At 39.3% G+C, this 15,022-nt stretch overlaps 2 protein-coding genes across 2 annotated transcripts in view; both read left to right on the top strand.

The window, feature by feature from the left end:
- Positions 1–8,333, top strand: part of otogl (otogelin-like) — a 29,963-nt gene extending 21,630 nt beyond the window's left edge. Inside the window, 13 exon segments of the mRNA XM_030137489.1 lie at positions 378–590; positions 1,715–1,819; positions 1,928–2,035; positions 2,186–2,287; positions 2,378–2,482; positions 2,685–2,725; positions 2,832–2,895; positions 3,014–3,192; positions 4,190–4,294; positions 4,371–4,490; positions 4,597–4,642; positions 6,900–6,979; positions 7,105–8,333. Coding sequence (XP_029993349.1) covers positions 378–590; positions 1,715–1,819; positions 1,928–2,035; positions 2,186–2,287; positions 2,378–2,482; positions 2,685–2,725; positions 2,832–2,895; positions 3,014–3,192; positions 4,190–4,294; positions 4,371–4,490; positions 4,597–4,642; positions 6,900–6,979; positions 7,105–7,305 — 1,469 coding nt within the window. The 3' untranslated portion in view covers positions 7,306–8,333.
- Positions 8,334–8,784: 451 nt separating this feature from the next.
- The window catches only part of ptprq (protein tyrosine phosphatase receptor type Q), a 53,331-nt gene continuing 47,093 nt past the window's right edge, over positions 8,785–15,022 (top strand). Inside the window, exons 1-10 of the mRNA XM_030135574.1 lie at positions 8,785–9,101; positions 9,186–9,311; positions 9,425–9,569; positions 9,655–9,930; positions 10,043–10,260; positions 11,346–11,526; positions 11,608–11,988; positions 12,066–12,377; positions 13,529–13,822; positions 13,902–14,201. Coding sequence (XP_029991434.1) covers positions 9,054–9,101; positions 9,186–9,311; positions 9,425–9,569; positions 9,655–9,930; positions 10,043–10,260; positions 11,346–11,526; positions 11,608–11,988; positions 12,066–12,377; positions 13,529–13,822; positions 13,902–14,201 — 2,281 coding nt within the window. The 5' untranslated portion in view covers positions 8,785–9,053. The remainder of the gene's footprint in view (positions 9,102–9,185; positions 9,312–9,424; positions 9,570–9,654; positions 9,931–10,042; positions 10,261–11,345; positions 11,527–11,607; positions 11,989–12,065; positions 12,378–13,528; positions 13,823–13,901; positions 14,202–15,022) is intronic.

The following is a 15,022-nucleotide window of genomic DNA, read 5'->3' as shown; positions in this document are numbered from 1 at the left end:
AACAGCTGTGAGTTAATTGTCTTTCTGATGTTTTTTTTAGTTTCCTTCTTCCAATGCCATTAGCTTGTGTGATGTGCACAAATCTCACAGGCTTCACACACAGCATGACCTGAATGCCTGAATTCTCTCTCTTTTTTAAATAGGTTTTAAGATATATATAAAACAAAGAAAATGACTGATTTTTATTAACTTTGGGAAATGGGAAAAGACAGAGTAGTCAACATTAAATACTGCCCTACAGATTTTGATAGTGTCAAAGGAGGCATTGGCGCTAGTCCTGATCTGGCTGATTCTGTATTCTGTTCCGGCAGGATTAAATCCAGCTTCTGGGGTCGTGTTTTGTTCTCAGAGTGTTTTTTTGGCTTGGTGTTTTCTAGTATGCACCGATAATGAGGGTAACCCCCGGGCCCCTGGAGAGGTGTGGAATGGCTCTTCCCGGAGCTGCTGTCTGTATAAGTGTATGGAGAATGGTTCTGTAGTAGCTGTCGAGCCTGAGTGCAGCTCTGTGCCTACACCACTGTGTGAACGGGAGGGAGAGTATGTACTGGATGTTCTAGAAGAAGGAGCCTGCTGCCCAAAGAAGATCTGTGGTGAGTTGAAAAGCGAGGCTATATTTGATGAAGCAAATCATTTTATTCCAGCTCGGACATCTGAGAATTGCTATTCAGAAATTATGGTTTAATCCATTCCATTCACTGTTAAGTCATTTAAATTTCACTATTTATAGGTGTATTATGGCTCATAGTTCACAGATACTTTAGCTTCCATGGCTGTGTTTCCACCCTGGACCTTTACTTTTAGAATATAAGTCTCAGTACCCACAAATACCCTTCACACTTGTCTGCATTTCCACTGTTCTATAAAAACCTGCAAACATTAGGAAATTCAGTCCTCTAGTTGGTGAAAAAGCAGCATGAGTTTTTTACATCATTTTTGTGCATGCCTATATTTCAGAAAGGTCTGTACTTTGCTGTTGCTCCATCTGTCACATTTCCTCAGAAAAATCTGTATATATATATAACAGCTCTTTAAAAATGTTGGCTGAAACTAAATTCGGCAAATAATAAGACATATGAAAAGTTTAGCACTGCAAGATCCATCCCTACAGTTTCCAAAATATCATCAAGTACTACGTACATACCAGGGAGTAAAACTATACTTAAACTACGACCCCTGTGGTGGAAATTTGTTTTTTCAAAGGTTCATTGTTATTAGGAAATGTTGTATCACCAATTGTTTGAGTAAAATACACAAGAATAACACACATAATTTCCTTTTTCTAAATTATTTGGTTACTTCACCAAAGCCATATGAAATGGAGAGAAGAGATAAGAAGTTGAACAAGACTAAAATAACATAAGTAACACTGTAACAGAAAAAAATTCTAAAAGACACAACATAAAAAAAAAAACAAAACAAAAAAAGACAAGAGGAAAATGTCTAAGCAAGACATTAAAGAAACAAGATGATGACAATGATGTAAAAAAAAAAAAAAAAAAAAAAAAATGTAGCATATGGAATGTCAGGTAAAAGATGTGAAAAGACAACAATGTTACATCTAGATATTATGGCAATTTATGATGTTTGAGTCCGGAAAAAAATATAAACAAAGAAAAACACATATCCTTAAGTCTGTTAAGAATCCAAAAAGCAGACATTGCTGACCATTTGAAAAATTAAATGACCTATCACTCACCTTCCCGCTCCCTGTCAGAGTGCAACATGACCATCTGTGACAGTGAAGCTCCGCCTTGCGACAATGGAAACAGACTGGTGATTGGTTACAGTGCTCTGTCATGCTGCCCAGACTACCGATGTGGTGAGAACTTCTACTTTACTTTGCAAGTTTGTAGACATGTTGTAAATGACGTTTCATGCACCCTAAACTATTAAATTAAAATACTGTGCTGTGACCGGTCATTCCCAGAGTGTGACCCCATGGCATGCCCTCCTGTGTCTGCCCCGGACTGCAGGGAAGATCAGTTCTTAGTAGAGGTCAGGGGGTCTAAAGCCTGCTGCTACTCTTACCTGTGTGGTAAGTTTTAATTGCAGGCCACGGGTCAGTTTAAAACTGATGGGATTGTCGTGTGGTCTGCTGGCTATCTGCCATAGCTGCTCTGTTAGCACTTCTCTAATGACAGCAGCAAAACTGTGAATTCATTGTTTGTGTTTTGTGTCTGTGCAGTGTGTGAGTCATGTATTGAGCCTATTCCAGCTTGCTCACATGGAGAAATTCTGGCTGTGGATCTAAACACCACCAACAGCTGCTGTCCACAGTACCATTGTGGTAAGCAGTGTGTGAATATGTGTATTGTTGTTTTCATGTCTTGTCTCCAAAGTCATGTTTATGTATTTTCCCATTCCCATGTTGTCGCAGTGTGTGATGCCAACTTGTGTCCTGAGTCATCTGTGAGCTGTGCACCTGGTCTGTCTTTAATCCAAACAACTGTCCCAGGGCATTGTTGCCCACAGCACCACTGTGGTACACACTCAAAATTTACATATTTATTTCACACATGCACACAGCTCCACGCTATGTACGGAAATATCCACATTCTTGGTGTTACTGGGGTCAATTTATTGCTCTGTTGGGTTGATAATGAAAATATCTCAGAGGATGTCAACACATATTTGCATAAACTCCTTGCTCCCTCTGTCTTTATCATCCTCTCTGTCACTCCCAGAATGCCAATGTGAGGACAGTGTTCTTCCCATCTGTCAAGTGGTAAGTCAGCAAAAATGTTGGATCACAAGTTACTTTAATCAGGTTTTTGATTAAAAGAAAAAAAATGAAAGCACTTAGATACACAGTCAGCATATTTTATTTTCAGGGGGAGGTGGTTGTTGAGCTTCCAGACAGCGACAACAACTGTGACTGTCCTCAGCATACATGCCGTATGTGTATGGAAACACACAGACACACACCTGGAAACACCTGCTGTTGAAATGTACACTATAACAATTTCATTTACCACATATTTGTTGTTGGTGTTTCAATCGTGTGCATGTGCAGAAAAGGCAGAGGTGTGTCTTTTCCAAGGGATGACAGTGCTGGGTCCAGGTCAGTCTCTGGTTCAGTACTTTGAAGGAGAGCTGTGCTACACTGTCCACTGCCTGAATCACAAAGATCCAGACACAGGTTTCTATGCAATGGAGATCAGCTCTGTCAACTGCTCCCAAAAATGTGGACCAGTATGTATCTAACCAATGTAACACATTCTTCTACTTGCAATAGTTACTGTGTCAAGCATTTTTCTAATGTCAACTTTGTTGTTGTTAGAGGTTGACCGAGACTCGTAGTTGGTATTTTGATCTGATTTACATTTGCAGTAAAAATTAAAACCTTTGTCAAAAGTAAGAATGACACAAACTCAATTAAAGTTACAGGTACTGAAATCAGTGGAATAAAATGCCAGAACTGGGAAAAAAAAAGAAAAAAAAAACACCTTCCGTTGGCAGACTTTTCCTCTTGCAAAATCAAAAGTGTAAATATGAATATATGTGGATGAACCCGACATTGTTTCATTCATACTGCTCTGGTAAAGTGACGCCACTTTTCCAAGCTTCCATATTGAACAGACAAGTAGAGTCGCATATTCAACTCCTTACCTGTCTGAAAACACTTGTGATTGGCCAAAATCAGGTTGCCATAGAGTAGATTTTCTACAGCCTGAAAACACAGGCAAAAAGTAGATGCAGAAGTTAGACGTCCTTTCAGACCACTTGAGTTATAATTTTCTGAAAGGTAATGACATCATTTTTGCCCAGTGATGCTAAAAACTAGCAGCTTTAAATAGAACTTTTCCATATTGTAATAAAACAAACAGTGCACAGACATTTACAAAAAGAAAAACTCTTCCTAAGTAATGTAGTAAAGCAAAAGCAAAAAAATCTTGCAGAAATTTTAGTGTAATTCTGTGGTTTCATCAGTGTAGCAGAAAAGGTTTTCAGGTAGAAAATGCAGTTGCTCAGACCTCAAACACCAAGAGTAAAAGTAGGACAACTTATCTTAAATTGAAATGGATATACATATGTATAAAAAAAGAACCATATAATAATCATAAAAATGCTGAATATCAGATCCTGTACTCGGTCAACCCCTACTTTTAATCCACATTTTCATTCAGTGATCTGTCCTTTTGCGTCTGCTGCTCATTCTTCACTCCTGTGTTCACCTCCATCTTTTCAGAACCAAGTGTACGTACAGTCCACAGATCCCCAAGTTTGCTGCGGCTCTTGCAAAAACGTCTCATGTACTTTCACCAATGAAAATGGGACGACAGAGCTTTTTGCTGTAAGAGTGAACTGCTGTTTTGTAGAATTACACTGTAATTATCTTAGAATTCTACTGACTCTTATTGTGCATGTAGGCAGGGAGTTCCTGGGTAGAGAACTGTACACGTTTTGACTGTATGGAAACAACAGTGGGAGCAGTGATCCTTGCTTCTGGGGTGATATGCCCTCCATTCAATGACACAGAGTGTATTCAGGTTTGGATCTCTAAACATACTGATGTCTGTTCTGTTGGCTTTTCACACTTTGTAAATTAACTTCCTTCCATTTACTTTGGTTTCTCGTCTTTTTCTTTCCTTGTAGAATGGTGGTGTGGTACAAAGCTATGTGGACGGTTGCTGCAAGACATGTGAGTCTCCATTTTAATAGATGCTTCTGGTAATGCTTTGAGCTGTCAATCAGAGGGGTGAGCGCCTTGTTGCCTGGCAGTGGATGGGCTTATTGGCTGAGTGGTTGGGGGTGTGGCCTTGTAGAGGGTGGCGACAAAGTCGGTTGTTGGCTTAGCACTACATTTCCCATAATTCCTGGCTTTCCCAGTTTGTCCCCAAATCTTCTGTTGGCATATTAAAGAGCAGCTTAAGCTCAGACAGAAGTATCATTTGGTGGAAACCTCAAACAAGTGATAATAAAATTTTAAATATTATGATTAAATATGCTTGCACTGAACAGTTAATTACATTTACTTAGTTGGTAATAATTTCCTGAAACTTTTTCTTCATGTTTATAAAATGTAAAGTAATGCAACGTCTCTCGGTTGTGTGAATTTAACCTTTAAAATGTTAAAACATTTTCTCTCTCTGTGGATTTGGCATTGCAGCCTCGCCCGCTTGCCTGCTTTAGCAGTGACCTTGCAGTTTGGCCAATCGGGGTGCTCCATGGTGAGCATTTTACCAATGAGAATGTGAGTTGGTGAAGAGGTTAGAGTTTGCCCTGCTGAGCTTTTTTTTTTTTTTAGTAAATTAAATGACTGTGTTCCTTGGCTGGCTGCCCGGAGTACCTCAAAAAAGAAGCGAAATCCATGTGCTTGCCAGCTGCACTGATTCCGTTCTCTTTGTGTCTGTGTTTGACGCTTTACTGTGTTTTTCGAGCAAAACATAACCTTGTGTGTGTTTTTTTAATATTTTTTGAACCGGATGGCTGTGATCCTGACGATGCTCCCAGGTTCTGGAGTGGGTGTTTTACCATTTACCGTTAATCCTGTAACCCCCACTGGTAGTACTAACTGTGACACAGGTATCACCACACTAAACTATTCCCACTTACAATCATTCTTTGGCATCCTGACCCTGGCTTTGTGTGAGGAGATGTGTGGTGTGCGTGTTGTCTACCCATCTTTGGTTCAGTCTCAAAAACTTTATAACATAAATACCTTATAACCTTGCATAAATCTATAGTATGTAACCATTCATTTACCAGTACTGTTTGTGATGCTCAATAGAAGGATAACTATAGCTTCAGTAGTTTGTATCTGTCATTTCATCATATATTTCAGACTTGCACTAATGTTTTGATTGGCTAGAAATGAGGTTAAGTTTAGGTCAGTAGTCAATAGGACATCCAGATCTCTGCTACGAGAACCGTGACCCCCCCATCACCCAAACTGTCAATCAAAGAAAGCTCCTACTGCTGGGCAACAAAGAGCCCTATTCAATAGGCCTTTTTTGTGAGTGACAGGCTACGTGGTGAATGATCAAAGATTGTGTTTTTTGTGTGCGCATACAGACGGGTGACAAATTAAAGGAAAAAAACTGATAGGAGTGGTGTCTGTGTATGATATCTGTAGGTTTAATCGATGGGTCACACTACAGACATACAGTGAAAGGGACATTTGAAAGTCTATCAGTATTAGCTCTCTACTCTAGTTATGGTATAGAGTTAATATTATAACTAAAAATGGGGAAATCATACCTATAATCACCTAGATATTTCACAGAGTTTCATTTTATGCGTCCTGGATTTGTTTATTTTTTGTCATTTACTGTAGGTATTTCTTTCTTTGACACTGATGTTCAGTTCAGCAATTATCCAGTTTCTAGTAAAGTAAAAGAACTGTAAGGAAAATATTAGAAGTGGAGGCCTTACTGGGTTAAAAAGACGGAATTTAGTGCACATCAAGTAACTGAAAGCGCAAAAAACAAAAAGAAAAAGAACAGAAATCCCATGTTATCACTGCAGATAATAAAAGATTTTATTTATCAGTGTGAGTGCCTTTTCTGCCTTTTTTTTTTTTGCACCATCAATTATCTGCAGCAGTGTTTTTGCATTCCAACACTGTCATTTATATTCCAAGGGCTGATGATTATAATCAGCTATTAGCACTGTGATCTCAACCCAAAATCAACACCAGTGGGAGATTTTTGACAGGCAACACTCTCTGTAATCATCAAAATAACAAGTTAAGGAACGTGTTTTAGAAGAATTGTGTTCAATTCCACCGGCAGTTTTCAAAGACTTGCAGAATCATCACATTTTAATGGTGTTTTTTTTTCCGTTTAATGTGTCACCCAACTGTATCTTTGTTAGCGTGTGCTCTTTTGTGCATCTTCATGTTTATTGTCTTGAGTTATTTTTGGGCGTCCATAGTTTTTCTGTTGATATGTGCATAGGTAAAGAGGATGGCAAGACATGCAAGAGAGTGGCCATTCGAACCACCATTCGAAAAGACGACTGCAGGAGCAATGCACCGGTGAGAACCAAGACAATTATTGTTTCTAGAAACTTTGATGCCAACAAAGCTCTCAATGGATTGAAAACACAAAATAGGGAGAAAACAGAACATCATCATTTCAACATCATCTTCTCCTCTTACAGGTGACTGTCTACTCTTGCGATGGGAAGTGTCCGTCTGCCACCATATTCAACTTTAACATCAACAGTCACGCCAGGTTTTGTAAGTGCTGCCGTGAGAGTGGACTACAAACTCGCTCTGTCACGCTCTACTGCTCTCGCAACGCCACTGTGGTGGAGTACAACTTCCAAGAGCCTCTGGACTGTTCCTGTCAATGGAACTAAAAAAGAGCCTTCAAGTAAAGAAAAAAAAAAAAGAAACAAAAAACATCATGACAAAAAAAAGCAAAAATGTGTGAGGGGTGAATGAAGGTGTAAGTGGAGAACATCAGATTTTCACAGTACGAACGGACAAGCATGAAAACCAGCCATGTTTCATTCCTGTTTGTCTTAATAGTACACTTTACTACACTGACGAAAAGTTGTAGTTGTCAGAGAAACACGTCTTAACTTATGTGACTGAAAGATTGTATTTCATCTAGTTGTGTCTGCACTTTAGTTTACACTTTAGACCTACTGTGCCAACCCATGCATTTGGCTGTGTAGTGCTTTTCCAGTGGTGGTACAATGCCAATAGCCTTTTATCCTACTGTATATTACCAAAAAATGACACATCAGTTTTTCTATTTTTATATCCTTTTTTGGGTTTAAATGGTGTATATGCGTCTTGGTTATTATGGGAGAAAAATATAGCCTTTTGCAGATACATTTATTATGCAGTGGCTCCTTAGAAAAACAATCAGTTATAAAAATGTGATCTCTGAGTTTAGTAGTTTTTTAAAAATCTGAAATAGATTAGGTCAATAAAGGATTTAACACTGTCTTTGTCTGAATTATTGCAAGACTGCATGTTTTGAATTATCTCCTTGTGACCTAGAATGCATCCTATTCACACATCCTTGCAGTTTTTCCTCTCTCAGTAGGTAAACACACACATCTCCATCCTGATTCAGCATCTGTCGTGCTGACATGTGTTTGTGTTTCACCTCCGAGCGGTTATTGCAATGTGGGAGTCACCTCTTAATAACAGAAACCCTCCTTGGACTCCAGCTCTCTGTCTGCCAATCTTTTCTCCCTTTCACATTCCTTTCATTCCACACAGGCCAATGCTTCTGCCACACCCCGCTTTCCAAACCAAACCCAAACTTTTACAGTATGCACACACATGATCACACACACACACCACTGCCTGCACTGTTATGACCAGTTTGGAGCGCATACTTATTTCAGAGGTTAAATAAACTCATGGAAACAAAATCTTGGTGTCTTGCTCTGACTATGTGGCTGTCTGTTGCTTATGCAGAGAGGTGAAGCTGGTGGCTTTTGCCAACTGGACACATCTCAACACCCCCCCCACCCCCATAAAAGCCCACTACATCCCTCATCCCTCTCATCATCCTCCCTCCCCAGACCCGGACTCCCCACCTCTCATTCCCTCAGGAGGCCGGGTTGCCATGGTAAAGTGCTCTTATCCGAACAAAGAGCCAGAACAAATTGGGCTGAACTTAAACGTGCACAGTCTCTCCTCCCATATGCAGAAGGAGGGAATAAAGAAAGGGGGGGGGGGGGGGTCTGCTGTGTGCACCCTCATAAGGGGTTGCTTCTCAGTGCACAGAGCCATTGAATGCTGTGTTTGAGTGCCCGCTAAATTCAAAGTCCAGCCTCTGCAAACTACAAGCAAAAAAAAAAAAAAAAGGAAGAAAATCCAGACGGACTCATTTAACAGAACTGAAAAACTAAACATCTAGTGTGAATCCAGACGGTTTATAAAGTGCGACCTGTTACGCTCAGCTGTGTGTCAGCGATCCAAATAGTCTGGGACTTTCCACAGCCGATGTTTACCCACAGTTGTTTTGAGCCGTCTTTTGAGCATACCAATGGCTGAAAACACAGCAGGAGCCGTGGAAGTGACTTGCCGTGGAAGTGACTGTATGTGTCCAGGCTGAAACTGTGTGTTTGGTGAGTGACTTCCAATGGGTGGGAGTACAGTGACCCTCTGGTTACTGACTAGTTTGTTTCAGGTAAGGTGAATCTCATGCTCTGATCATTTCATTTATACACACATCAGAGTTTCTGGCTTATGTGTGTTCCCTCTTCTTTCTCAGGGGGTTTTACTGACTTGTGAACAACATTCAAACCCTGTTGAGGTGGAAATTGCCTTTCAGCCTTTCCCATCCAGTCAACATCCAGACACCTACACAGTCACCTGCACAGATGCAAATAACCATCTGGTAAGAAAAGATCTGAATATCAGTGCTACCCTTGATCCTGTTTGGTTTTTGCAGGATTTGTTCTTTTAAGGAGTAATGCTTTTCTTCCACCTCTCCTCACAACTTCTCTACAGGTGTATGTGGAGCCTATTGACTACTCATCATGCTCTCCTGATTGTAAACTCTTTTTACACATTGTTGAGAATCCAAGAGGCTACACTGTCACCCTGAGGGCCCGCAGAAATGGTACCACCATCGAGGAAAAGACCTTTAACCTTAGTGAGTGTTTGTGAACTTATGCAGTTAAAACTATTGAAAACATCTAATTTTGTCTCTAATCCGTTTCTTTTGTTTTTCTGAGTAGGTCCTGTTTCTCTGACCTCCTTTCATCTATCAAGCACAACCACTTCTTCTTTACTGAAATGGAAATTTCAAAGACAAAATACGCTATCCACCTTGACTCTGGATAACACTGATAGAACTAATACCTTCAACATAAACTCCTCAGCTCTCACATCCCAGTACACAGTCAAAGCTCTTCAACCTGGCACACACTTCAAGGCCAACATTGTGGTAACTACTTCTATAAAACACCACAAACTCATTTTGAAGCAGAGACTCGTCGTTGGCTTAGAAACAGGTATAGTACATGTTACAAAACCCACTTGATCTAAATTTGATCATTAATCGTAATATTGACTCTGGGCAGCCTGGAAACCTCGGCTTAGGTGTGTAATCATTTCTATCTCCAGCTCATTGCCCCCATGGCTGGCTGACTAATGGGAGAAGCTGTTACTCTGTGAGAAGGGGAGGTTTAGCCTGGAGTGATGCCCAGCGAGGCTGCAGAAACCTGGCTGCTGGAAGTCACCTGGCTGACCTGAAGACCCTGGAGGATCTGCACTTTATATCTTCTCATCTACTGAGCCACAACACTTTGCTGCTGCTCTGGACTGGACTCAATGACCAACAGGTAGTCTTAAAGTATACACTAACACTTTAATGGTGATACCAGTTCTACACTTTGTATTATGACTTTGATTCATTTGACTAAGGGACAGTTTATTAATCCTCAGGGGGGAAATTTGTGTGTTACACTGCATAAATCAAAATCTTACCAGTTGTATTTTTCTCATTTCTAGTCAAAGTACCTCATCACACTTAAAATAAGACATAATCACCTAAAGAGTAACTTTTCAGAGAGATAGAAGAATTTATTTTTAGACAATAGATCTTGAAAATCTTATTTCAAGAAATCTTACCAAGATAATTTCACGTGTTCCATTGGCAGATTTTTTTGCTTAATTCAAGATTTTTTTTTTTTTTTTTGCTTAATTCAAGCAAAAAAAATCTGCCAATGGAACAAGTGAAAATGATCCTGCTAAGATTTCTTGAAATAAGATTTTCAATATCTATTGTCTAAAAATAAGTTCTTATATCTCACTTACAAGTTACTCTTTAGGTGATTATGTCTTATTTTAAGTGTGATGGGATATTTCGACTAGAAATGAGAAAAATACACCTGGTAAGATTTAGATTTTTGCAGTGTGTACAGTTTATTTAAAGCCCATTGTCTCATATTTCATCATATTAGAGACTTTCACAAATTTCACCAACCACTTTGATTAAGAATTTACAGTGAATACTTTTTTAAAATCCTAAATAAGTTAACAGTTGCACGATAATGCAGATTTTGTTTTGCAGATATGCTTTTTAAAGTGTCCTTCACTGCAATGGACAATACACGTGTTCGGAGTATATATATCAATGCATTTTTATCCTATGAAGGGGACAAGAGTTTCACAGATTTACTTTAAAAAAAGAACACTGTCCACTGTAAAGGACATTCCATTAAAAAAACAAAAGGTGTCTAAAAAATGTTGCATTATGCTCCCATCAAGACAATTATTTAATGTAAAAAAAAAAAAAAAAAGCCAAAACTTTTCTTTGCTGGATCTGAGGAGGTTAAAGATGTGAAATCTGAAATCTTCTGTCAAAACTGGTTCTATCGTGTGTATCCATTAGAGCGCATAATGTCTCTTCTCTGTCATCCCACAGGAGGAGGGTCAACCTCTCTGGTCTGATGGTTCGGTCAATAATCTGACAGATGTTATGAAATCATTACTGCCAGACAATCAGACAGACTGTTTTGCCCTTCAGAGAAATGCCACAGGACCAGGATATTTTCTCACTCCTTTCTTCTGTCACATCCCACTTCCATTCATCTGCCAGTACCAAAGTAAATAACTTATGGGCATTTGCCATCTTCCTTCCTTTTGTAGATTTTTTTTGGTCTTAACTCCTTATTTCCTCTCCACAGTCCCTCCAGCTTCCTCCTCATTCCCCTTTGACCTGGTTCAGGTGACAGAACGTGAGGCAGAGCTTCGTTGGAGTGATCTTTCACCCCTGAATTTGCTTAATCATTCATCTTTTGAGATATTTCTTCAGTATCAAGAGGAGGTACAAGGAGATCTGTGGCAAGTCAAAGGAAGTAGAAGCAAGGACTGGACAGAGGAGAAAACACAGAGAACGCACAGTCACAGCAGAGTTAAAAAAGTTGTGAAAGTCCCCATCTCCCTCTCCTCCAGAGGGGTAACTGTGGCAGGTTTGTTTCCAGGGAGCGTCTACTCTTTCACCCTGAAAGCCTCTCACCCTGCTGGATTCAACTGGAGCTTGGGACAAACACGGACTGCATACACTAGTGAGTCTGCTAACACAAACAGAGCTTTATCCCCAGCTTTGGGATATCATTTCTAATGTTTGCTCCCTTTCTTACAGGACCATTTCCTCCTCAGAATGTCACTATCGGTTCTATTACCGTCAATCAGATAACTGTTCGCTGGATGCTGAAAGATGCACATTATATTGCTGGATGGACATTTGTTTTACGCTATGTTGACCTGACTTCCAGACAAGAAAGAATTGCCGGAATGACCAACATCTTCAGGTCATCTGAAAGTGATGGGTGGCACTCATACACAGCTGTGATTGGAGGGCTGGAGTCCTACAGGAAATACAGCATTGAAGTGAACACAGTCACCCTGCATGGAATTGAGAGCTGTGGACAGGTGCCTCTATTTGTACAAACAGGTAAGCATGTGACATTAGCCTGTTATTGAGACTGAGTTTTTTATTGTGGTTCTCTAGATCATTCCTTCCCAAAGACTAGGTCACAGCCCACAGATGAGTTACAAAAGATTTTACTTGACTTTACAGTGAAATTATAATTTCAACATTTTTTTAAACTTATTTACAACATTGAATCTAATAAGAAAGGCCAGCATATGTTTTATTTGTTTTACTGAGAGCCTTTTAACTGCGTACTTTGAGTTATTTAACTGAATTTAAATGTATATTGTTCTACTGATGAGACTCTGCTTAAATTACTTGATGTAACTTACAACATATTGTCACCTTCCCAAAATAACTGCCAAAGTTGATTGTTCAGATTATTCAGGAAAGACAAAAAACTTACCCGAGTAGGTAATTAATTTTAGGAAGGTGACAATATTTAACATGTGTCTATGTTTTCAATAACAAGTGCATAAAATGAAGATAACATTTATTAAATGTACATTTCTTTTAAACTCCTGATTTGTCTGTTTAAAATAGCATTATACAGTGATTTGGAAATAGCCATAAAATGATTACAAATTTGCTCATGAAAAGGCCTATTGCGAGTTGGGTCAAAACCATTTCTCGTCACATTGCTTGCAGTATTTTAACGCCTACTGGGGCTTGTTTGATCTTACATATTGATAGCAGTGACATGTTGGGACTGTAATGAATAAGTCAGCCTTTAAACACTCACCTTGCTGAGTGATTCCTTGCTCCAAATGTCCAAATTATTCTAAATTTAATCTTTCTAACTCTGAATATGTTCTCATTTGTAGAGTTAGACCTTGCATATTACAAGCAGTTTGTAGTTTTGTGTTTTGTACAAAGAATAGAGCATGTTTATGTTTATGTTAAGGGAGAATGAACATTATCATATGCATTGTAGCATATGAAGATCACAAGTCACATACAGCACATTTCTTGTTTAATATCAGTGAGTTGTAATGAGGAGGTTATTGTAGTAAAACTGCCAGTAGTTGAAGAATATGGTCTTTGAGTATAGGATTAAATGACCAGTATAGACCCAATATGTTACTAATTTGAATGCAAAGTGAAAATGATTCAAATAAATGCCAGAACTAAAATTGTAACAGTACCATCTTTCTTTTTTTGGCACCTTGTAGCTGTGAGAGCACCACATGGTTTGGTGGTTATGAGTTCTACAGGAAACCTGACTGTCTGCTGGAGTAGTCAACATGTCGACCCGCCAGATGGTTATAATATCACAGCCCAAACACTCAATAAGGCCCATGTGTTTTTGCTGTGGATAAATCATTCCAGTCCTGATGCACGTTGGGGGGATGAGACTGTGTGTGTTGCTGTGGATGTATTTACTCCAGGTCAGACTTATGAAGTGGGCGTGGTTGCTGTCAGAGGAAATGACAGAAGTCAGAAGACCAGTATAGTACACACCATAAGTAAGAGAAAAACATGTACTTTTTAATAATATACACATAAGGCGTTATTATTCTAACCGCTGTCTGTGTGTATGTGCAGATCCAGTGGCGGTGCAGGTAGCAGTCCCCTTGTCAGTGGGCTCAACATCTGTACACCTTTACATCCAGCGTTCACAGATGGGTTTGATTGATGGGGTCAAAGTTTGCATCTGTCCAGGAGTTTGCGACACTAAGTGTGAGGGACAGTGTGGGTATGTGTGCGACTGGTACCACCTCTCCACTGGCATTCACAATGTAACAGTTATCAACCTCAACCCAGGATCAGAATACCAGTTCAAGGTGTACAGCACCAGCCGAAACCAGACTGGACCACCTTACCACACCCGCCTGATTAAAACAAGTAAGTTGCCTTAGCTTGGGAGTAACACAAACACATACACAAATAGCATTAACAGGGTTATGTGTAGTATTATGGTACAGACTCTTAACAGCAGGGTGAAGTCACGTACCAGAAACACATCTATAAAAACCACCATCAATTTTTCATATACACAGACTGTATCACTTACTTGATAACATATAAAGATTATTGCGTACACACATCTATATTATGGTATAATCAAGTTTTCTCTTCCAGACAAAATCATATATATATATATATATATATATATATATATATATAAATATAAAAACATAAAACATCCCATAATAACTTTATATCTGCATAAGCCTCAGAGTGAAGAAGAAACACTACGATTTCAACATCAAACTCCATTCTTTTCATTTAGAGCTGTATCCAGTGGTGAAATCAACAGTGCTTATGGGTTTTCACCGAGGCATAGACCAACACTGTGACTCAATACTCCCCCTAGTGGTCACTTTAACCTGAGGGTCCATCAGTTGTCACTTTTTCATTGACTCTCAAATTGCGCAAATATAACTTGTGCATAAAAATTTGCCCAATGGAAGAATGACAATTTGGCCAAAACTCTTGTTTTTCGATAAAAAGTTTTTGCACTGGCAAGAGGTAGTTTTTCGGGCATAGCAAAATTGGTATGTTGGTCAAAAATGCAATGGAAAGACCTTTTTCCGCAGCTAGAGTCACATGAACAAAAAAAAATGATGTTGACGGATGTTACAACAAGCGAAGAAGAGTCTTAAAAGAAACATGGCACGGTATGTGTGGACACACCAGGAAACCGAATCATTTTTTAAATTAGT

The sequence above is a fragment of the Sphaeramia orbicularis genome, chromosome 6 (assembly GCF_902148855.1).
Source record: "Sphaeramia orbicularis chromosome 6, fSphaOr1.1, whole genome shotgun sequence".
Lineage (NCBI taxonomy): Eukaryota > Metazoa > Chordata > Actinopteri > Kurtiformes > Apogonidae > Sphaeramia > Sphaeramia orbicularis.
The sequence above is the reverse complement of the archived record's forward strand: the minus strand, read 5'-3'. Positions and strand labels throughout refer to the sequence as shown.